This window comes from Candoia aspera, chromosome 7 (genome assembly GCF_035149785.1).
Source record: "Candoia aspera isolate rCanAsp1 chromosome 7, rCanAsp1.hap2, whole genome shotgun sequence".
NCBI classification, from domain to species: Eukaryota; Metazoa; Chordata; class Lepidosauria; order Squamata; family Boidae; genus Candoia; species Candoia aspera.
Genome location: NC_086159.1, coordinates 2,367,083 through 2,388,624, shown reverse-complemented (window position 1 = coordinate 2,388,624; position 21,542 = coordinate 2,367,083). Strand labels below are relative to the sequence as shown.

The 21,542-nt window shown below is 51.4% G+C and overlaps 1 protein-coding gene across 2 annotated transcripts in view; it reads left to right on the top strand.

The window, feature by feature from the left end:
• Positions 1-21,542, top strand: part of FLNC (filamin C) — a 74,680-nt gene that overhangs the window by 12,145 nt on the left and 40,993 nt on the right. For both annotated transcript variants that reach the window (XM_063308985.1, XM_063308984.1), the window contains exons 2-8: positions 8,535-8,783; positions 12,697-12,794; positions 13,020-13,170; positions 13,996-14,114; positions 14,752-14,829; positions 16,373-16,535; positions 17,459-17,659. In XM_063308985.1, coding sequence (XP_063165055.1) covers positions 8,535-8,783; positions 12,697-12,794; positions 13,020-13,170; positions 13,996-14,114; positions 14,752-14,829; positions 16,373-16,535; positions 17,459-17,659 — 1,059 coding nt within the window. The remainder of the gene's footprint in view (positions 1-8,534; positions 8,784-12,696; positions 12,795-13,019; positions 13,171-13,995; positions 14,115-14,751; positions 14,830-16,372; positions 16,536-17,458; positions 17,660-21,542) is intronic.

Genomic DNA, 21,542 nt, shown 5'->3' with positions numbered 1-21,542 from the left:
AAGTTGGCCTTTCCTTGAGACATGCTCTGCTCTGCTCCCAAGCCGTTTTAGCTCAGGAAGGGCAGATGCTCAGACTGGGCAGCAGCTTGGGGTGATGAGAAAAGGCCTGGAGGGTGAGATGGGGAGACCAATATTCTTGAACTTAGACAGACAACGTGGACGGCTGAGGGTGACTCTTGGCCTTTTGCCTTGCCTAAAGCCCATCATCCTGGATGGGAACGAAAAGCCCAGCAATTCTACCCATCCAATTGGCCCCCTAAGAGCTGGGCTCCTATGACCCACTGAATCCTGGTGTATCATAGTCTGGAGCAGTGTTTCTCAACCTTGGCAGCTGGAAGACGTGTGGACTTCAACTCCCAGAATTCCCCAGCCAGCCTTACTGGTTGGGGAATTCTGGGAGTTGAAGTCCACTCATCTTCCAGCTGCCAAGGTTGAGAAACACTGGTCTGGAGTGTTGTGGGAACGGAAGGGAAATGTGATGAAGGTCAGGAGAAGAAGAGTTTTCCTGGTGCCAAGGCATTCTCTCCTGCCCTTGCAAACCAACTGACAAAGATCACCGTGACCCTAAACCCAGTTGCTTGAGATAAAAATACAGTATCTTTAATGTTGAGGGCAAGTTGACAGCTCGGCTTCTCCCTGAGGGACTGCTTTTCTGCCTGCAGGGAGGGGAAGCATTTTGCATGATGTCACTCGCCAGGGAAAGGAAAAGGCCCTCTGCTCTTTCAAGTAGGCATCGGCGTATCAGTTCAGGAGGAATGCACCGTGGCTTTCTTTTAGCCAGCATCTTGGCTTCCATCTTTCCTGTTAAGCTTCTTATAAGTGGGTGGTTTTAGGGCAGCTGATCTGAGAACTTGGCTTAAGAAGAACAGGCCTGCATAATAAAAAATCCAAGACATTCACATGGGCTAGGAGATTAATTCCGCCTCAGCTGGTTGTTGCATCCTCTGGATTTTAGGCCCCAGGCCGGATGCTTGTGAACCAGGACAGCCCTGGAGAGTGGGGTTTCCAGGTTTGGACTAAATCGTTAATGTGGGCGTTGAAGCCACCCATCTTCTGCCTTGAATCTTAAACTGCCCCAAAGGTCTGGGTTTCTACTGCATGCGAAGTCACCCCCAAATTAACCAGGGTTAGAACTAGGAAAGATTAGCATGCTCTCCAAATGCCCAGTCTGGTGAAGCCTGTTGTGCAGACACAGCCGTTGTGACACTGGAGGGGAAATTTGGATGGCAAACTGTCCGGGAAATCTGAAAGGAGAGGAACGTGGGAAGCTTTTCTATATTAGGAGTCAAAATAACTCCAGCAGGGCTGATCTGGGGCTGTGTGTATCTCTGCATGTTCTCATCAGATGGGAATCGGGCTCAGTTTTCAAGCTGGGTGGGCAAAGTGTCTGAGAAGGCAGACTCGGTGCATGAGCAGAAAAGAGCTTGATTGGGGTCATAGGATGGCAGAGTTGGAAGGGGCCTTAGAGGTTTTCCAGTCCAACCCCCAGACAAATGGCTGTCCAAAGCCCCCCCAACTCCAGGAGGAAGGCTGTGCTGCTGCTGCTTCATAGCTCTCAATGGAAATCTCCTGATTTCAATTTTTTTTAAAGTTATGTGCCATCAAGTTGTGTCAACTCTTAGCGACCAGGTACCAGGATGATCTGTCCCCAACCTGGTCCTTCAGGTCTTCCAGCGGTGCCCCCATGGCCCCTGTAACAGAGCCTGCCCTCTGTGCTCCTGGTCATCCTCTTCTTCTTCTTCCTTCCATATTTCACGTTTGGATTTAATTAATTTGGCTTTCGCCTCTCCACGGCCTGGTGCTCTTCTGCCCTGAGCCTGGCCGGCCAAGTTTGGAGGCTTGGGGAAACATTTCCCCCTTTCTCCCTTTCCCTGGCGGTTCTCTTTTACGTTATGGCTTGTTATTCCCACCAGGATCAAAGTGGGGGCATTTCTAGCCATCTTCCCCCACCAGGAGCTTCCACAGTTGGGGACCAATTAATTGAGTTCCCCCTTTGGGGGGAGATGGGCGGTGACAGAAATGTGAAAGATAGATAGATAGATAGATAGATAGATAGATAGATAGATAGATAGATAGATAGATAGATAGATAGATAGATAGGTGGATGGATGGATGGATGGATGGATGGATGGATGGATGGATGGATGGATGGATTTGATGGCTGGGCAATCCCCCCTCCCTCCTTAAAAACCCCACCAAGACAAGGTAACTAGAAGCCACGCATCAAAATGGACACGGGCACCGCCGAGCATCTCGGCTGGTGCGGCCGAAAGTCTGCGCACTGCGTGCTGTCTGGGGATGCTGGACGTCGCAGTCCCCCAGATCTGCTGGGCGCCTGGTTGGGGAAGTGGGTTTCTGCGCACCGGAGGCCTGGCTCGCCTGCTGCCACAGCTCAGCCCATCTCCCCGGAGAGACAGGAGGCGGCTCGGCTTTCTCTCACAGTTGCAGCCGCTTGACCTCAGTGCTCAGCTATGAAGGGTGGTGCGTGTTGGGGGGGGTGCGCGCGCGTGTGTACATAGAGGAGGAGGAGCTGGGTCCTCTGAGTAGCTGGACTGCTCTGTGCTGGGCTCTTCCGGCCTGCAGCTGGAGAGAAGCTCGCCTCTTGGGTGTGAATCTTGGGCCAGCTTTGATCGGGACTGTTTCCCTGGCGATGCTCAGAAACTTCCTCTTCCCCCCCCCACAACAACCCTGTAAGGTAGGGTTCCCCAACCTTGGCAAGTCTAAGCTGTGCGGACTTCAGCTCCCAGAATTCCCCAGCCAGCAAAGCTGGCTGGGGAATTCTGGGAGCTGAAGTCCGCACAGCTTAGACTTGCCAAGGTTGGGGAACCCTGCTGTAAGGTAGCCCAGGGACAACATTAGGGTGACCAAGGCTTTGCATCTGGGCACCCCCAGTGGAAGATGACCAGTCTAACTCACCTTTCCCCACCCTGAGGCTGTGACTCCCATCATCCCCAGCCAGGCTTGCTAGGCACAGCCCGCCGGGAGGGAAAAGACCTCTCTTCGGGTATGTGTGTGTGTGTTGCTTTTCCTTCTTGAGGGTCCCAGCAGCATTTCTCTCCGCAGAGCTTTTGTGTCTGTGCACGGTCCTGGAACTTGTCAGATAATCCTATGAATCATCTATGTAAACAGAAAGTATTTTTCAATTTATGGCCCACACTCACGGAGACTTCAGACCGGAGCCTGCCAGAGACATTTTTCCAGGGAGCTGGACTCCCAGGCCCCTCTTCCTGGCATTCCTGTGTGCAGTATACCTCTGAGCATGTCCAGAGTATCTTCCCTGCACTACCGGTTTGCAAATCCCTGCTTTTTATACGTGCCATTGGACACCGGAAGGCACGAACGCCTTTTCTGCCTAATGTGGAAGCTGATCCTGTGGATCATCCAGCAAAGGGGTTCAAGAAGGCTGATCCCATGCCTGGGATATTTCTCCCCATTTCACACACACACCCCGTCCCTTGTTCTGGAGACGTTACCCCAACCCTTTATTTATGCCAGACTTCCTTTTGTCCCATTCCAGCTGAGAAACCAAACGAGGAGGAGAGGGGCGGGGGGGGGGTCCTCAGGAGGTGATGGAAAAAGAGAAATGGCTGAATTGACTTGTTTGATTAGAGAAAAGGCAATTATCTACATTTATCAGTGGCTGGAATCCCCTTATGGGCTTTTTGCGTAAAAAAGAAAAAAAAGGAACTTGTGATTGATGGCTTTGATGATTAGTCAGGAGAGATTATAGAAAGAACATGATGTAACCTTAGAGAGACGGGGGAGAGTATAATTGTACTTGTAACTGCTGTGAAGACGATCGGAAGCCACTGTATCTTTTTTGTGTATCTTCTTTTTTCTACTTTTCTTTTTCTTTTTTAGGTAGCTTTTTCTTTTATTTCTCCCTTTCTCTTTCTTCCTTCTCCTTTAATTTGTATTAGTTCTTACTATTGTTGTTAAAACTCTCAGTAAAAATTATATTTATATTTATATTATATATATATATAGAGATAGAGAGAGTATGTGTGTTACTTGAGGTGGGTGGCTATAGAAATTAAATAAATAAATATAAATAAATAAATAAAAATATCTATCTATCTCCCGGAAAATATATATATGTAGGATGTGGTCAAAAAAGTCAGGATGGCGGCCAATAAGGTGCGATCAAAGCTCTGCTTGCTTCTTTATGTACGTTGCGTGCACAGACATCGCAGGCACATAAAGACCAGGCAGAGCTTCAATTGTCCTGTCGTGGCCGTCTTGCCTTTTTTGACCACACGCTGTGGACAACCCTGAGAGGCGGGCAGCCTGCAAGGCACCCTGCCAGAGAGGTCTCTCTGTTTCCTGGGGGGGTGATGTCAGGATTGCAATCCTCCCCTACCCCCAGTGTGTCTTCAGTGCTCTGCACAAGTAATGAAGTCAGTCAGTTTTTTGGCAACTTTAAGATGTGTGGACTTCAACTCCCAGAAGTCTGCTGAGTGGGGAATTCTGGGAGTTGAAGTCCACACTCCTTAAAGTTGCCAAGTTTGAAAAACACTGAAATACGTAGTTGGAAACGTAACCGAATGAAACTAGGAAGTCCAGCTTGCTCTTCCCCAGCTGGACAATAAATACTGCTCCCCTCTCAATGGGGATGCTCCCTTTTGTGTGGGGTGTGTCTGCAAGAGGAAAGGAGGAGGGTTACCTGTGCGTTGCAAAGTTAGCTGAAAATGTATCAGGAGAAGCACAGCTGGCCGTGGTCAACCTTTGCAATCTCCTCTGTTGTCCCGCTGCTAGGCACTATTCTGCTGCTCTTAAAGCCTTCTCCAGCCCACTTCTCGGCTGGAAAGAGGAAACTTTTACTCAGCACGGACACACAACAAAAGGCCACCAGCCCTCGGTGTCTGCTGGCATGAAACTCAGACCAGCACCTGTTCCCTTTGCTCAGTCCTGCTCATCTCCAAGCCGGACACTCCGATCCAGCCCCCGTTCCTCAGCCGGCGGCGTCCAGATAGGGAGCAGGCCTTGCAGCTGTCCGGGCAGGATGTGGGCGGGCGAGGAGATGAGCTTTGCAGGGAAGCAAATGTCGAAGTGCTCAGAGGCGGTGGCGTGTTGTGACTTTGCAAAGGGAAGCATGAAAGAGGATTCTTTTCAACAGACAGCAGTTGAGGGCCACTAGGTTCAAGGATGGTGATGATGGTGATGATGATTTTAGACACTGCAGGAAGAAGACTGAATTTAGGGTAGCTCAAAATTAGAGCCCGCTAGCACCTTTTACGGCCGGCAAATTTTATTCCAAAGGCAGACGCCGGCCGTAAAAGGAGCTAGCGGGCTCCTGATTGGTGAACGCGTTAAGTCCCTTCAGAGTGTTGGAAGCGAGTCTTTGCCTTTGCCAAGAGTTATGCTTTCTGGACTTTCCCTGCAGACCTCCTTTTCAGAAACCAGGTTTGGATCTGGTTCAGGCAAACCTGGAATACGTCACATGGTAACAAAAAAGAGTTCCTGAGCATGTGCAGAGGGCCTTTGCTGCGGTGCTGGATGGCCTCCGTCCCCTCCCCAGGCTTGATGCTGAGGTTGCAGGTCAGCGGGAGATGCTCCAGTGGAGGGTTTCTAGTTGAAATAGATTTCTCGGCTCCTCGGGGACCTGCCCCGCCTCGGCCATCAGCTTGAAAGGCTGGCTGGGTGCGGAGCCCGTAAGGAAGAGGTGGGCCGGGGCCGGGACAGCCCCCTCAGCTCCCACCAGGCCCGCCCCGATCCTCTCAGCACCCGGGAGACCCCAGAGGCAGGTGATCCTGGGAGTGGGTGTCACTGCGCATCGCCTGCTGCGGACATCTGTGGGCCATTTCCTCCCTGGGCACGCTCCAACTGACTTTCCACATCGCCTGCTTTTCCCTTGGCGAAGCACATGTGTGTGAGAGAGCGTGGCTGTTTGCACGCTTCGGGGAAAGAGTGGCCCCTTCCTTCCTCTTGCCCCCCTTTCTTGAGAAAACAAGCAAGCACAGCGCCAACCCTGGGCCTTTGGTCTTTGGAGGCAGCCTCAGGTTTCAGACCAGGCTTTGGAGCTGACGTCTTCAACTGCGGGGAAGCCCGACCTGCGGGGTTGAGTGCAGCCCCCAGATCCCTTCCAGAAATGGATGCACACACACACACACACACAGACACGGAGTATAGATATAATTTTTATTAAGAATTTTTTCAAGCAGTAAAAGAAATCTAAGAAAAAAGAAAAAAAAGAAGAAAAGGTGTAAAAAAAAAAACAGGAGAGAGAAAATTAACTAAAAAAACCAAGTCAGTCAGAAAAAAAAAAGTGACTTCCGACCTTCTTGGTAACAGAAATTAACAAATTCACATCCAGTTAGTGCCACAAAAATTCCTCCAGCCCCTTATTTATTTTTTTTCAATCATCAAGTCGGTAAATCATCGCTCCCCTTCTCCCTGCTTTCAGCAACAAGTCCATAAAAGGTTTCCAGTCTTTTAGAAAAGTACTGATCGATTTGTCCCTGGCCGAGCAGATCACTTTTGCCATTTCTGCCAATTCTGCTGTCTTTACAATCCATTCCTCCATTGTGGGAATCTCAGTATTTCTCCATCCAGAAATGGATCTCTCCTGTTTAATCTGGCAGGTTATCAGCTACATGGGGGGCCATTAAACAAACTGGGTTTGATTCATGGAATTGGAGCCAAATTCCCTCCCCACCAAAATGGGGTGGGGCTTTTGGTTCTGGCCCTGCCCAAGTCTTCCCCCTGATCATGCCCACCTGAGGGTGGCCCTGCTGCGCTCCTGAGCGTGCACGGCCTCCTGCTCTGTGCATGTTAGCGGTGAGCACTTTGCAAAGACCGCATTATGGAAGAGACGGTCTGGGTCTGGCCGGTGGGATGCCAAGCAGCAGCCCACGGAGGGTGGGGGGTCCCCCCTCTTGCCTTTCCTTCAGTCCTCACCCAGCCGTGCTGCTTGGGAAGCTTAATAGCTGGAAGGCTGAAGCCAGGGAAGCAAATTCAGGGAGCGAGAGGTCCCACCCTCAGCTCCTCCTTTGCGGGGTGCCACAGGGCTCGGTTCTCTCCCCTCTCCTCTTCAACACCTACACGAAACGGCTGGGCGAGATCATCCGCCACCACGGGGTGAGGTATCACCAGTATGCTGATTGTACCCAGTTATCCATCTCCATCCTGGATGACGTAAGTGGTGCTGTGACTGTCCCTTCTGAGTGCCTGAGGGCTGTGGGGGCCTGGATGGGGAACAACAGGCTTCAGCTGAACCCGGGTAAGACGGAGTGGCTGTGGGTTGACGGCTCTTCCGTATTCGGGACTCTAGTTCTGGATGGGGTGGCACTGCCCCAGACAGACCCGGTGCGGAATCTGGGGCTCCTCTTGAACTCACGGCTCCTGCTCAAGCAGAGGTGGCAGTCATGGCCGGGAGGGCCTTTGCTTAACTTTGTGTTGTGTACCAGTTACACCCCTTCCTGGATCAGGAAGCCCTCCAGTCAGTACCTCATGCCTTAGTCATCTCCCGTATAGACTACTGCAATGCGCTCTACATGGGGCTACCCGTGGAGTATCCGGAAGCTTCAGCTGGTCCAGAATGCAGCCGTGCGGGCTGTTTTTGGCGCCCCTAGGTCGGCACATATAACACCGTTACTGCGCAAGCTGCACTAGGTGCCAGTTTGCTTCCGGGTCCAATTCAAGGTGTTGGTTATCACCTTTAAAGCCCTACATGGCATGGGGCCAGGCTACCTGAGGGACCGCCTCTTCCCCATTACGTCAACCCGTCCCACCTGGTCATGCAGGGAGGGTGTGTTGCGGACCCTGTCTGTGAGAGAATTCCGTCCAGTGGGGTCCAGGAGGCGGGCCTTTTCGGCAGTGGCTCCCGCCCTCTGGAACATCTTGCCCCCGGTTAGCCCCATCGCTCCTGGCCTTCTGGAGGAACTTGAAGACCTGGCTCTGCCGCCTGGCCTGGGGCGGGGAAGGGAATGGTTGTGCCTAGGGTTGGCTAGTGCCCTAGAGCACTCATCCCTCATAAGGACTGAATTAGATCATTGCCATCTGGACTTCATTTTTATCTATATATTAACTAATGATAGTTACTTGTAATTTTAGTTTATATAGTGTATTTTTATATATTGGAATTATATATCTGTTGTTTTATTGATTGTTTTCTTGTAAGCTGCCCAGAGTCCCCCTGGTGGGAGGAGATGGGCAGTAACAAATTTGATAGATGGCATATCTGTTCAAAGGAAAGCAAAAATTAAATTCCCAGTTGAGGTTAAGATTAAGTGTCTTGGCATGCAAGCTTTCGAGTCACACAGAAACCTTCTGTGTGACTCGAAAGCTTGCACACTGCTTTCTGGGTCACAGCTTCTCAGTATGAACTGCCTGCACTGAAGAAGGATTGTGCTTGAGGCACGATATATGTTCTCTTGAAGCAGTCGCCCCTTCATTGAATGTCATCCTGGGCAGGCGGGCAGCCTGGGGAGGGGCTGGCAGCTGGCTACCCTCAGGAACCCTTCCTTTTGGAGTGAGGTGATCTGGTGGCCCTGTGCCTCCCCTCACCGGTCCCCCTTCCTTTTCTTCCCCTGCAGACAGCAAAGCCATCGTGGACGGCAACCTGAAGCTGATCCTCGGTCTGATATGGACCCTCATCCTGCACTACTCCATCTCCATGCCCATGTGGGAAGACGAGGATGAAGAGGATGCCAAGAAGCAGACGCCGAAGCAGCGCCTGCTGGGCTGGATCCAGAACAAGGTGCCGCAGCTTCCCATCACCAACTTCAACCGCGACTGGCAGGATGGCAAGGCGTTGGGTGCTCTGGTGGACAACTGCGCCCCGGGTGAGCATGCCCGGGGGAACCCAGGGGCAGAGGGGGGCGGGAGCAGGAGCAAAGGCTCAGCAGGTTGGCCTTAACCTGGCACCCTGCAGTTTGATTGATTGATTATGCTTGCATTCCCCCAAATCTGGAGCTGCTTACGATACATACAGCCATAAATGATATATCTATCTATCCATCCATCCATCCATCCATCCATCCATCCATCCATCCATCCACAGTTGTATTGGAATTACAACCCATTCCCAGTCAAGATTATCATGGGGCATCCTGGGCATTGTAGCAGATGTGCACACAGCTGAAGCCTGCCCCTTTGATTGATCTTGTTGCCATCGAGATCGATCCTCTGGGTGTGACTGTCGTCTTGACTTTCTGGACCCTCCCCAGGGGGATGCCCTTAAGTCCCAACACATCCAGAAGGCACCAGGTTAAGGAAAGCCGGCTTAGATAGTATTCCCTTCTTGTTTCCCCTGTGGATGCGTGCTACATTTTTCAAGCCTTTTTCAGTGATCTTCCCAACAACCCTACAGGGTTGGTCATTAAGTCTTAGGTATTGACCTCATCTTGCAGAATGGAGCTGAGCCCAAGGCAACTGCTTAAGGCCAACCTGCTGAGCCTTTACACAGAGGGAATGTGTGGATTTGTACAGGTAGCCCTCACTTAACGGCCAGAATTGGGACCAGAATTTTGGTTGCTAAGTGAAGTGATCATTAAACAAATCAAACCCAATTTTACAACCCTTTTGTGGTGGTCATTAAGTAAATCACTGCAGGGGTTAAGTGAGCCACATGGTTGTTAAGTGAATCATGCGATTCCCCATTGATTGTGCTTGCCAGAAGCCGGCCGGGAAGGTAAAAAATGGCAGTCACGTGACCACAGGATGTTGCGATGGTCATAACTGCGAACCAGTTACCAAGTGCCCAAATTGCATGGGGACGCTGTGACGATCGTAAGTGTGACGACTGGTTTTTCCAGCACCGTCGTAAGTCTGAACTGTCACTAAATGAGTGGTCATTAAGTGAGGACTGCCTGTAGCTTCTTTCCAAATCAACCAGGCCAGGCCTGCTTCTGTATTCTGGGAACAATATTCAGGTGCTGCAGAAAAGTACCTGCGAGGTGCTTTTCAGACTCCTGTAAAGTGTCCAGAGATGGGAGAGAAAATAAGGCAGGCTTAATCACCACTCCATAAACCTTCATGCTTAGCTGGTGCCATATTGCTAGGTCGATTCTTCTGCTGGCTCTCCGAGGTGCATGTGGCACTGGCCAGGAAACTCTGATTTAAATGCTTACAACAAAGGAGTCGGCCCTTTCTTAGCTTGAAAAGAAGGAAGCTGGTAAGGGGGGAACTTGATGGAGGCCCATAAAATCCTGCCTGGTGTGGAAAATGTGGGAAGAGGGAAATGTTTCTCTAATGATGTTAGGACAGGGGCTCGTTCCCTGAACACAGTGCAGGGAGATCAGAAGGAGGATGTTTGTCTTGACACATTCAGGCAAGAATTTACGTATCCTGCTCTGGAATTTGCTGACTTCAGGACCTGGTGTTTAGATGATTTAAACCAGTGTTTCTCAGACTTGGCCACTTTAAGATGGGTGGACTTCAACTCCCAGAATTCCCCAGCCAGCACAGCTGGCTGGGGAATTCTGGGAGTTGAAGTCCACCCATCTTAAAGTGGCCAAGTCTGAGAAACACTGGGCTAGGAAGACACTCCTGAGAGTAGGTCCCCTCCCCGTCAGGTTTGGCGCAAACTTGGTTTCATGATGGCAGGCGGTCCGTCCATCCTGGTTCCCCGCGAGCAGAACCCCGTTGTCCGTCTCTTGTGTTGTTTGATTGCTTGCGGTTTTTGCCCTCGACTTCCCTAATCTCCTTTCTCGCTGCAACGGTGGCTGACTTGGCTGCAAGGGGCTGTTCCCGGCCTTTGTAACCTAAACATTCTGCAAGCAGATTTATAGCCGCGGAGGATCCGCCCCCCCTCCCCAGTTAGGAACGCTGGCCAAATTTGGACATCGTCAGAAGCCTCGCTGGTGGAGGGCGACGGGAGACCATAGCTAACATGGAGTTAGTTGCAAGCTCTTCTTCTCCTTTGGGGAGTTCAGAAAGCGTGCCCCCTCTTCTTCTGTTTCTCCCTGTCCTCCCCCCGTGCCCCCCCGCCAGGAATTTTGCCCAATATCATGCTTCACCCCCTCGTTGACTTCTTGCAAGCCACACGTCACTGGGATTTTTCCTGAAACGATGTGCGTGCAGTTTGTCAGTTAACGAAGAGGAGGCCCTCCCGACCTCAGAGCTGTGAATGGGCTGGCCGGATTTATGAGCAAGGGAGCTGCACTCTGCTCACGTTCAGAGGCATCATCGTCTCCATGTTGGAGGGAATGAAAACTTGCCCCCAACTTGTAAAACTGGGTTGGTGACTCAGCCCCTGAGGAGTCCTGGCACAAATTAAGGTCTGACAGGATGACAAGCTGCCTGCAGCTCCACCTTGTCCCTTTAATCCCCCACCCCCAAGAAGGTGGCTTTTCTCCAACTGGCAACCATTTCCGTGGGGGGGCAAGGAGCTTCGCCGGAGCGGGGGTTGCCTGTTTTGGCAGCCGGACCAAGCCTGCTCTCCGCTGACCTCCACCAGCAGTCCTTATTTGTCGAAAGCTCCCCTTTGTTTGCCCGGGCAGGCGACTTTAGGGCCTCACCCAGCCCTGGTTCCTGGCACTGGTCCCCTCTGCTCTGGGATTCCCCGACGTAGCCCCACTTCACCCCTTCAGCCAAAGCTTGCTCCTTCCTTCCTCCCTTGCCTTCCCTCTTTTCTTTTCTTTTCTCCCTTCCTTCCTTCCGTGCTGTGGCAAGCTCACCTAAGACTGACAGATTCTGCCCTGCTTTTGTCTCCTGTTAAGAGTCTGGGCTGCAGACACTCAAGGGTCTGGTTCGTTAGAATTTTGTGCTTAAATGTTGTTTACCTTATTCTCCTAATGATTTTGCAAAAAAACAGAGGAGTCTGGCAGCTCCTTTTCTGGCTCATCAATTTTACGGAAAGACAGAAGCTCTTGTGAGCTGCCGCTCAGACCCTCAGATGCGTTGAACTCCTGTCCGGATTTGTGCCGCTCAGATCCGAAGTACGTATCCTGCCATCCTGTGGATGGCAACTCCTCCAATAGTCTAATGCGGTGTTTCTCAACCTCAGCGGCTCTAAGGTGGGCAGACTTCAACTCCCAGAATTCCCCAACCAGCCATGTCCACGCCTCTTGAAGTGCTGGCTGAGGAATTCTGGGAGTTGAAGTCTGCCCATCTTAAAGCCGCTGAGGTTGAGAAACTCTGGTCTAGTGGATTCTTTTGGTGGGCTTCCCTTGCACTGCTTCCCTCCAGATGTGTTGGACTTTGGCCTAGCACATCTGGCGGGCCCCAGGAGCTAGGGAAAACAGAGAGAGGGCCATCCACAGGCCTGTGGCTGAGGACCCACTCCTGCCTGCAGGAGCTTGCTTAGCCACAGCTGGAGATTCCACAGAGGGTGGGAGAAGCAGACAGACAAGATTTCCCTCTTGCATTCAACCATTTATCAGTTAGGGTTACAGCCCGCCCTTCCTCTAGGAGCCTGAGGCAGGGCCTGTAGTCCTCCTGCCCCCCAATTTTTCTCCGCAGCATCAGCCCTGAAGGGTAGGCTGGGCTGAGGGAGAGGGACTGGCCCAGAGTCCACCGGCTTTCATTGTGGATCTGAACCTGGATTTCCGCCATCCGGACCCTGGTTTGTTCTCAGGGAGTCATTCCCGGCTGCCTCCTGCGTCCTGCTCGCCCCCTTGCAGAAGGACCCGGTTGGCATCTTCCACTTGTGGGCTGCAGCTCCTTCCCAGCCAAGGTGGAGGGGCTGGTACCTTTTGGATGGCACTGCCCCCTTGCCTCTCTGACCCCCTCTCTCTTCTCCCCCCCACCCCGCAGGTCTGTGCCCAGACTGGGAGACATGGGATCCCAGGCAGCCCGTGGAGAACGCCAGGGAAGCCATGCAGCAGGCGGATGACTGGCTGGGCGTCCCTCAGGTACCCCTGGAGATGGGTGGGCTGGGGAGAAGGTCCTGGGAAAGCCAGCAGGGAGGGGGGACCGGCTGGAGCAAATCTGCAGGCAGTGCTCTCAGGAGCATCGAAAGGGGCAGGTGGAAATCCAACAGGTTCAGCTTCTCAGCCAAAAAACCATGCTTGTGGCCCCTCTGGAAAAAGGGCGTCCCCTCCAAGCTCCCCGCCTCCTGACCTTTATTCCTCACACAGGTGATTGCTCCCGAAGAGATCGTGGACCCCAACGTGGACGAGCACTCGGTCATGACCTACCTGTCCCAGTTCCCCAAAGCCAAGCTGAAACCCGGAGCCCCCCTGCGCTCGAAGCAGGTCAATCCCAAGAAGGCCAAGGCGTACGGGCCCGGTAAGCAGCCCTCTGGTGGGCAGAGAAAGGGGGAGGGTCCTGAGCTGGGGGGCAAGCGGGGAGGGAACAGCTGGCCTTGTCATCTCTCCTGATCTTGCTCTTTTAGCAAGTCAGGAAGCCAAATTCCATGTTCCAGCCTTCGAGCGTAGGACTCTGAAACCGGGGCTAGCCCGTCTGCTTCTCCCCAAATTCCTTTGTTTGCCATCCTGGGGGAAGAGTTTTGCAACTCGGATCTTTCTCCAGCTCAGGGCAGATGGGGGCTGGAGCAGGTGTGTCTCCCCAGGCTGGCTGGGCAAAAGGCTTCACGGGTCAGACCGCTGTAGGGCCTGGAGAGCGGCCAGAAGAGCCAGGAAGCGGGTTCAGTGTTGCCCCATGCCTTGCCGTGTTTTTTAAACAGCCTCGAAACCCCCAACCTTGGGAACTTTAGCACTCTTCTTTCACAGGGCCTTTAAGAGACCCCCAGCTTGTTCTCCCTGCTGTGAAAAGTGTCCTCTAGTGGCTGTGGTGGTTGATGTCTTCACATCAAGCTGCAGCTGATGTGGAACTTGGGGAAGTCCTTCCTCTTCCCCTTCCCTTCCTCTCCTGCTCCCACTACTGCTCCTCCTTCCTCCCCAGTCCCCTTCCCCTTCCTCTTCCTCCTTCTCCTTCTCCTTCTTCCTCTTTCTCCTCCTCTTTCTCCTTCTTCCCTGCTTCCCTTCTTCTTCCTCTTCCTCCTTCTTTCCTGCCCCCCTTCCCCTTTACCCCTCCCCCCTCCCTCCCTCCCCCTTATGGAGAGGAAGGCTCCTCTTCCCCCCCCTCGCCAACATGTCTGACCTTCCCCCCCAGGCATCGAGCCCCATGGGAACAGGGTGCTCAAGCCAGCCCACTTCACTGTGGAGACCATTGAGGCCGGCTTGGGAGAGGTGCTGGTGTACATCGAAGACCCTGAGGGACACACGGAGGAGGTATGCCCCACCGGTGCCCGGAGAATGCCCAGGGCTGGTGTCAAGCCCCACAGACCTTTTCCTCCCCTGCCTCATCCCCAGCCAGCCTTTTGCTTCTGCCCAGCCAGGGAGTTTGACTGCCCGCTCACCCCTCTCAGAGCCGCTCCTGGCTGACCCCGTTTTCCTGGGGGCCCGTCCGTCTTCTGCCTCTTGCCCTGCCGCAGAAGCCTCCTCGGGTCTGAAATAAATCATAGGGGTTTTAGGCCAAGCCGCCTCCTCCCCCAAATGGCTTCAAGAGAGGAAAGTGCCCGTGGGATGGCTGGCTGGCAGACTGGCAGGAGATCCACTGGCACTCAGCTCAGAGAATCCATGTCTCTCTCCTCTCCCCCTGCCATGAGCAATGGGATGGAGCCCCCCGCCGCCCCTGCCATGACCAGGAAAAGGCATAGCCCTTCCTGCTGCCAGGCTGGCTTTGAAAGCCTCAGCTGCTCTCCCTGGGACCGCAGGGCGATGGGGGAATCAGCCTGTGCCATGACTCGCGAGGCATCTGGGTGAATTGCTGAAGAAGCCGCGGAGGGGGTCCTGAGCGACAGGCGGCAGCTGTTGGCAAGGGCTGTGGGCTGCCTGGGTAAAGCCCTCCCTTTCTTCCCTCCCCCAGGCCAAGGTGGTTGCCAACAATGACAAGAATCGGACCTATTCTGTCTCCTACGTGCCCAAGGTGGCCGGCTTGCACAAGGTGAGGAGACCACCCCGGGGGCTGGTGAGCAGGACGGGGTGAACCCTGGGGTCAGACTGATCTACGTGTTAAAAAACAGAGACTACAATAAAAGTAATAAAGTACAATAAGAGGCGGCGAGAAAAACAGGGTGGAGAATTGATCCTAAGGACTTCAGATTAGGGCTGCATTCTGCCAAACAAAGCAGTGGGTCTGGCTTTGCCATTGGAGTGATTCACCAATGGTGTTTCTGCCTCCTGGGCACGCCAAAGCTGGCATTTGTCTTTCCAGGACTGGCAAGGAGTTTAAGGTGAGAGCATCGCTTGATAACATCTGTTTTCAAGTTCTTAGGTCTCTCTAATGGTATGTGTGAAAAACCTTGAAAGATGGGGTGAAGAGATGTTGCCTAGAGAATGGTCAGATAAGAGGGAGCAGAGCCTGCAGCTGCAAAATGGGCAGAGAAAGAGGCTCAGGAGGAACCCTCTCTAAGTTATCAGGCTGTAAAAAAGATGGTGGGAAATGTGTACTTTCAGACTTGCAAGATTCTGTTAATGTAGCCTTACAGTAAAGTAGAATTAGCTCATCTGGTCATGTTTCCTGTCTGGTCTACCTAGGAAGGCCGACATCAGCCTTGCAAGTCTGAAAGTATAAATCTCCCCCCGTCTCCTTTACAGCCCGAAAAACTAGGGAGGGTCCCTCCTGAGCCTCTTTCTCCGCCCATTATGCAGCTGCGGGCTCTGCCCTCTCTTATCTGACCGTTCCCTAGGCAGCATCTCTTCACCCCATCTCTCAAGTCTTTCTCATATACCATTACACAAACACATATTATTTAGCGCAATTAAACAACTGTGCATTTATTCACCTTATTTGGCTCCTCTGCTCCCATTGTTTGCATTCCAGGGATCCTGTTATTTAGAGGGAAGGTGAACCAAGGAAAGTTAATTTTCTCCCACAGTGGGTCAAAGAGCCCTCGCTCCAATGGCCAAAAGGCTGACTTACTGTCTCCAATGGAACAGGTTTATGGACCCTGGGGTTAGGGGTGGGGCAACCTGGCTCCAGGGGTCCTTTATACAACTGCTGTCAGAGGAAGGGGGCTCAGTCTGAAAGCTCTGGAGCTGTAATGGTATGTGGGAATGACCTTGGGAGATGGGGGGAAGAGATGCTGCCTCGGGAACCATCAGATAAGAGACAGCACAGCCCGCAGCTGCATAATGGGAGGAGAAAGAGGCTCAGAAGGGACCCTGCCTAGTTTCTCAGTCTGTAAAGGAGACAGCAGGAGATTTGTACTTTCAGACTTGCAAGATTCTGTTAATGTAGCCTTACAGTAAAGTAGATTTAGCTCATCTGGTCGTGATTCCTGTCTGGTCTACCCACCTGGGAGCTGGGAAGTCTCCAGGGAGAGGGGAATAAACGTTGTGGTCTTCCTCCTTGATCACCATCTTGCAACCGGGAAAATCTGCTCAATTGCTGCGGAACCCAGTTTCTCCCATTTTGCTGGTCGGCAGACCCAGGCTGGGTTGTCCAGTTTCCCCTGATCTCCCCACCCGCTGCTGTTCCCACCCAGGTCACGGTCCTCTTTGCTGGGCAAAATATCGATAAGAGCCCCTTTGAAGTCAACGTGGGCATGGCGCTCGGCGACGCCAGCAAGGTGACGGCCCGGGGACCCGGCCTGGAGCCCGTGGGAAACGTAGCCAACAAGCCCACCTACTTTGACATCTACACTGCAGGTAAGTGGCATTTCATCGGGTGGGGCAGCTGGAGGAGGATGGAGAAGCAAAGTCCTCTGAGGTTATAAAAAGAGGGGAGCATTCCTTTTCCTAAGACTTTTATTTAGACCCCCTTTTTTAGATTCTAGGGTAATAAATAATGACAGGAAATACAAATCTTGATTTCAGGACATTTCAGATCTGTATTATAACTTCTAAATTTGCAAGATAATTACAGGGACAGTAATCTGACCCATCCATCCATCCAGGATTAATTAACACTGAACTCCAACAGACAAAGTGCTTGAGGATTCCTGGCCAAATGAGAACCAAGGGAAGGGAGGCCTGAAATTTGCAAGTATTTTGGGGTCAGAAGAATTTGACAAGGAATTCACTGCCGCAGGTTAAGTTATAGAAGAATTCTTTTGGATTGAAAATGGCTGCCCACTCTTGTGGCAGTGAATTTCACAAGCCAAGTAGGGGTTAGATGGAATTATTGCTGGGCAATTAGTGCAATGGGTGTCCATAGGGAGAGTCAAAAAGGTCAGGATGCCATTTTGACTTTTTTGACCCTCCCTGAGGACACTCCGGATGTGGGAAGAAGCGATGTCTCTGGAAAGAAGTCGGTGTTTGTCAACCTCAGCAACTTGAAGATGGGTGGACTTCAACTCCCAGAATTCCCCAGCCAGCCATGCTGGCTGGGGAATTCTGGGAGCTGAAGTCCACCCATCTTCAAGTTGCTGAGGTTGACTAACAAGGGTTAAATAACCCTTGTAATCCGCTGCAGGGACAGTTTGGGGAAATGCTGCCGATCCGTGTGTCTTGCAGCTCTGCCGTTATGTTGTTGTTCCCAACTGCACCCCAGGGTTCCTGTGCTGAGCTGGGCTGGGCTGGGCTGGAGCGTGACTGGGAGCCGGGCGGCTAACGGGGTCTTCTGTTTCCAGGAGCAGGCGCAGGTGACGTGGGGGTGGTGATCGTGGACCCCCAGGGCCGCCGGGACACTGTGGAAGTGGTGTTGGAAGACAAAGGGGACAACATTTTCCGGTGCACTTACCGGCCTGTCCTGGAGGGTCCTCATACCATCTACGTCACCTTTGCGGGGTCTCAGATCCCCAAAAGCCCCTTCACGGTCAACATTGCAGAAGGTAAGACCCCCGGCTCTTCCAGGGATCCACCCTGCTCCCCTCTGTCTACCTGTCCCCTCCAACTGACTCCCCGCCATGCTTGGTCGCCAGCAATAATGACCTCCTGGCCACTAAATCAGCGAACGCCACGTCCAATGGAGAGGCAAGGCAAAGCTCATCCAGCCGGGGAGAGCGAGGGGTGGTGGTTGGACCGTCTCTATGCCTTCTGGGGGCAGGTCCCGGTTCAGATGTGGGGCCGACTCATGCGGCAAAACGGGGTCAGTTGCAATCTCCCAGGCAGATCTACCTCGCTGAGTTGTTGTTTGAGGGAGGCCACAGGATGTCCCTCTGAGTTCCCGGTTCCTTGGAGAAAAGGTGGGAAATTAGGGCTGTTGCGATGATAACAACCACAAACTTGCACGTCCCACGGATGCCCCTTTTTCAAAGTGAAGCCCTCCTGTTTCCTTGCTGGAGAAAGAAGGAGATTCCTTGGCAGGACAGAGAAACGTGGTTTTGAGTCCTGGATAAGCCCCCATTGGAAGGAAGGAAGCAAGGAAGGAAGCAGGGAGGGGTGTCTGAGGACAGATGCCAATTCTTAAGGGAAAGAAGGTGGCCTGCTGCCTTGCAGTGCAGCTGGGACCCTTGTCTCTTGGTTGGACCGGGCTAGAGATGCCATTCTTCTCTGCAAGGTGGGCAGCGTACTCTCTCTGCTTGAGGTTGCACATCTTGCTAAGCCCTGGTTTGTTTTAAACCACAATTGGTTGAAGAAGCCACTGTGAACCCTGGTTGGGAATCCACCGTGGCTGGGTTCTTGCATCCTGCTGAGCTGTGCTAAAATCACCCCACATTTTGCCCTAGGGTAGCATGGGAACCCATTTCCCCCATGAGTGATTCCATAAACCTTGATTAAAGCAGTGCACGGTTTAGCACAATATGTGAGTTCCAGCCAGGGTGTGGCCTGGAGGAACATGGGAACCTGAAAGCAGGTGTGGTATTTTTCAGCCTTCTTAAAGACAAGATTTTCCTCCCTGGAAAGCCTCCGCCTATGTTGCACTCTCAACCCCCCTCTTCCTTCAGCTGGCTGAGGCATGATGGGGGCTGTAGTCCAACATCTGGAGGAGGCCAGATGGGAAGAAGCTGATCACGTGATGTTTGTGCCCAGAGGTTTAAAAGAAGGGGGGTGTTCTGAGCATCTGCAAAGCGAATCTGTGCAGGAACAGGGGAATAATCCCTTTCTGATTCCCTTCTGCCTTCCCCATCCGCTGCCCCCGAATGCTGGACTTAGCTCCCTTAATCCCCAGCAGCAAGGCCTTGGTCTTTGTGGTCCGAGAGGGGTAGCAATTTTGCCTCTGCTTTGAAGGCCCCTTCTCTTAACAGGAGGGGCACTGCCCCTCATTTGTCCCTCTCCCAAGGGCTGGGCTGGCCCCGGGACCTTCTTGGGGCTGGAGATCGACCCGGGACCTGATGATCAGCCCCTGCTTTCCTGCAGGGGAAAACAGGAACCTCTGACACATCTGTGCTTCCTGCACTGCCCCCACAACACTTTTGCTAGATTTCTAACTTTCACCCGGAAACAGCTCGTGGCACATTCAATGCAGCGAGCGCAGCCTTCTTTCAAGCCCCCTTTTTTGCTTGCAGCACAATGACCCTGTGAGATAGGGTCTTCCAGAAATACAGCTGTGGAAAGCTGGAGCCATCTTCCCCCCAGATCCTAGCTATGTGGGGACAGATTGGGTCATAGTTCTCAACTTGTCAGCTGTGCCCCCCCCCCCACCAAGGAGATGTGAGCAGGACATTGTTTGAAGCCTGATCAGGCGTATGCAACGGTTGAACACTGCCCAAATTCCCTCCCTGCAAAGCTTAAGAACTCCTGTGATACATAGATCAAAACTGGGTTATTAAAAATAAGTGGAATATGTATTTCTTGCTCCAGGCTTATCTTAGCTTTTTTAAATAGTAATTTTATTAAAAATTACAACTACAATGGTAAAAAAACTAATGCAAACTAAAAAAAAAGAATAAAAAGAAAAAATAGGTGCAGAAAATAAAAAGGAAACAGAGAAAAAAATAGAAAAGAAAGGAAAAATAAGAATATAGTAATGAAAAAGAGAAGAAGTATAGAAAGAAATGACTTCCCTCTTCATTACAGCAAGTATAAACAATTTTAGTACCTTATCATCTTCTCTAAAAGTACAACAAATGATTTCTTCTTCCCATATCCCATCTATAAACAAATCCTTAAAGCCTCATTATTTCAGTCCTGATCAGCAAAAGTCTATTAAGAGTTACCAGATATAACAGCATATCTATTTTAACCTTGATCAAATAAACCAACTTTATATTCCTTCCTTTTACTTCTAACAATCTTGATCTTTAGTCCCTTCAAATAATGTCCTAGAACTTGATTTCCTTTCATTTTTTCTTTGTCCCTTCTCACAAAATTCTTCAAAGATTTAACAAGCCTCTTTTGTAAATCCAATATAGGAAAATTATCCAGGTCACCCTCTTGGTTTGTCATTTGTACTGTATATCCCTTGTAGTTATTAAGACATCAGCCGGTTTCTTTTGTATGTCCAGTGTAGCATCTTTTCCCATGTTATTCTTGTAGCCTGTCATTTTTAAATCCACTTTCAGATCAGTCTCAGTCTTGTCAGATATACAGTAACTTGTTCTTCTTTCATAACATCTTTTAAACACAGTCTATCTATAGAGGCAGACACTCTTAAAATTAACTTTTGGGTCCATTGCTCAGGAATATCCTTCAATATGTCCAATGTTAAAATATTGTGCTTCATTCTGTATTAGTAAGTCAAATTTAAGTGTTCCTTTCCTTAAATTGTAATCTTTAGTTCCTTCTGGTTCCCTCTAGTGTCCAGCCTTCAAAGTCTCATCCTATCATTTTTTTTAAAGAATTCAAAACAAAAGCATTTTCCCATGGGAAGGATTCTTATAATTAATTCCAAAATCTTATTTCAAATTTATCTGGGCCCTTAGTCCATCTGTAACTTTCCAAAATCAAAGTTCTAATCACCCTTTTGCTGTTTATTCCAAACAAAAAAAATCTTTTAAATTCCTTAAACTTGTATTTAAAACTTCTGTTGCTAAGGACTGAAGGAAACTCACCTGGTTCTGTAAAACTTGCCAATCCAAAGGTTCCTAATAGCTGAAAAGCAGTTAACAAGCAATTTCCGAAGGTGATTGGAAAAGGAAGGATGCGAGCTTAGGGTCCTTTCAAAGGCACCGACCACGCTTTGAGCAAAAAGATGGCTACTCCCTCATCTCCCAGGGCTCTAAACCTGCCAGAGACCGCTGTGTTGCAGTCTCCTCGTGAGGAGCAGCTGTCTGGAGCACTTGTGGGCGAGCTCAAGTCCTCTCCTTGTCCAGAGAGGAATTATGAAGAGCCAGTCAACTCCACTTTTAGTAGAGTCATCTTCAGTTCACCATTTCTTCCCTGGAAGCCCAGTGAAAACCTTTGTTTTATTGGGGGTGGGGGGTCTCACAAATTCATTTATCATGCAAGGGGGTCACTGTAGTGTGAAGTTTAAAGTAGCTTATTCCCAAGTAAAGGAAATCCCTCTAGACGGGCTCAGAGGCAGCCCTAGGCTAAGCTTGGAATCAGTTGAAAGGGCTGGCTTCCAGGCAGCCCTTGGGGAGATCAGCTTTCCCATTCCCCAGATGGGCAAACTGAGGCTGGACACCAGGGCCTCCCCTTCAGGCTGAGCTCTGCTGCCTCTGAGGGGTCTCGGTTCTCGGCTTCTGGCCACAGCTCCCCTCGGCTGCCTTGCTCCTCCTGGGGGCTCCCCCCTCCCCCTCCCCCTCCTCAGTAACTTCTTTCTTCCCTCCGGCCCCTGCAGCGCCACCTCCTGCCGCTCCGCCCAGGGTCTCCCCCATTCAGATCATCCCT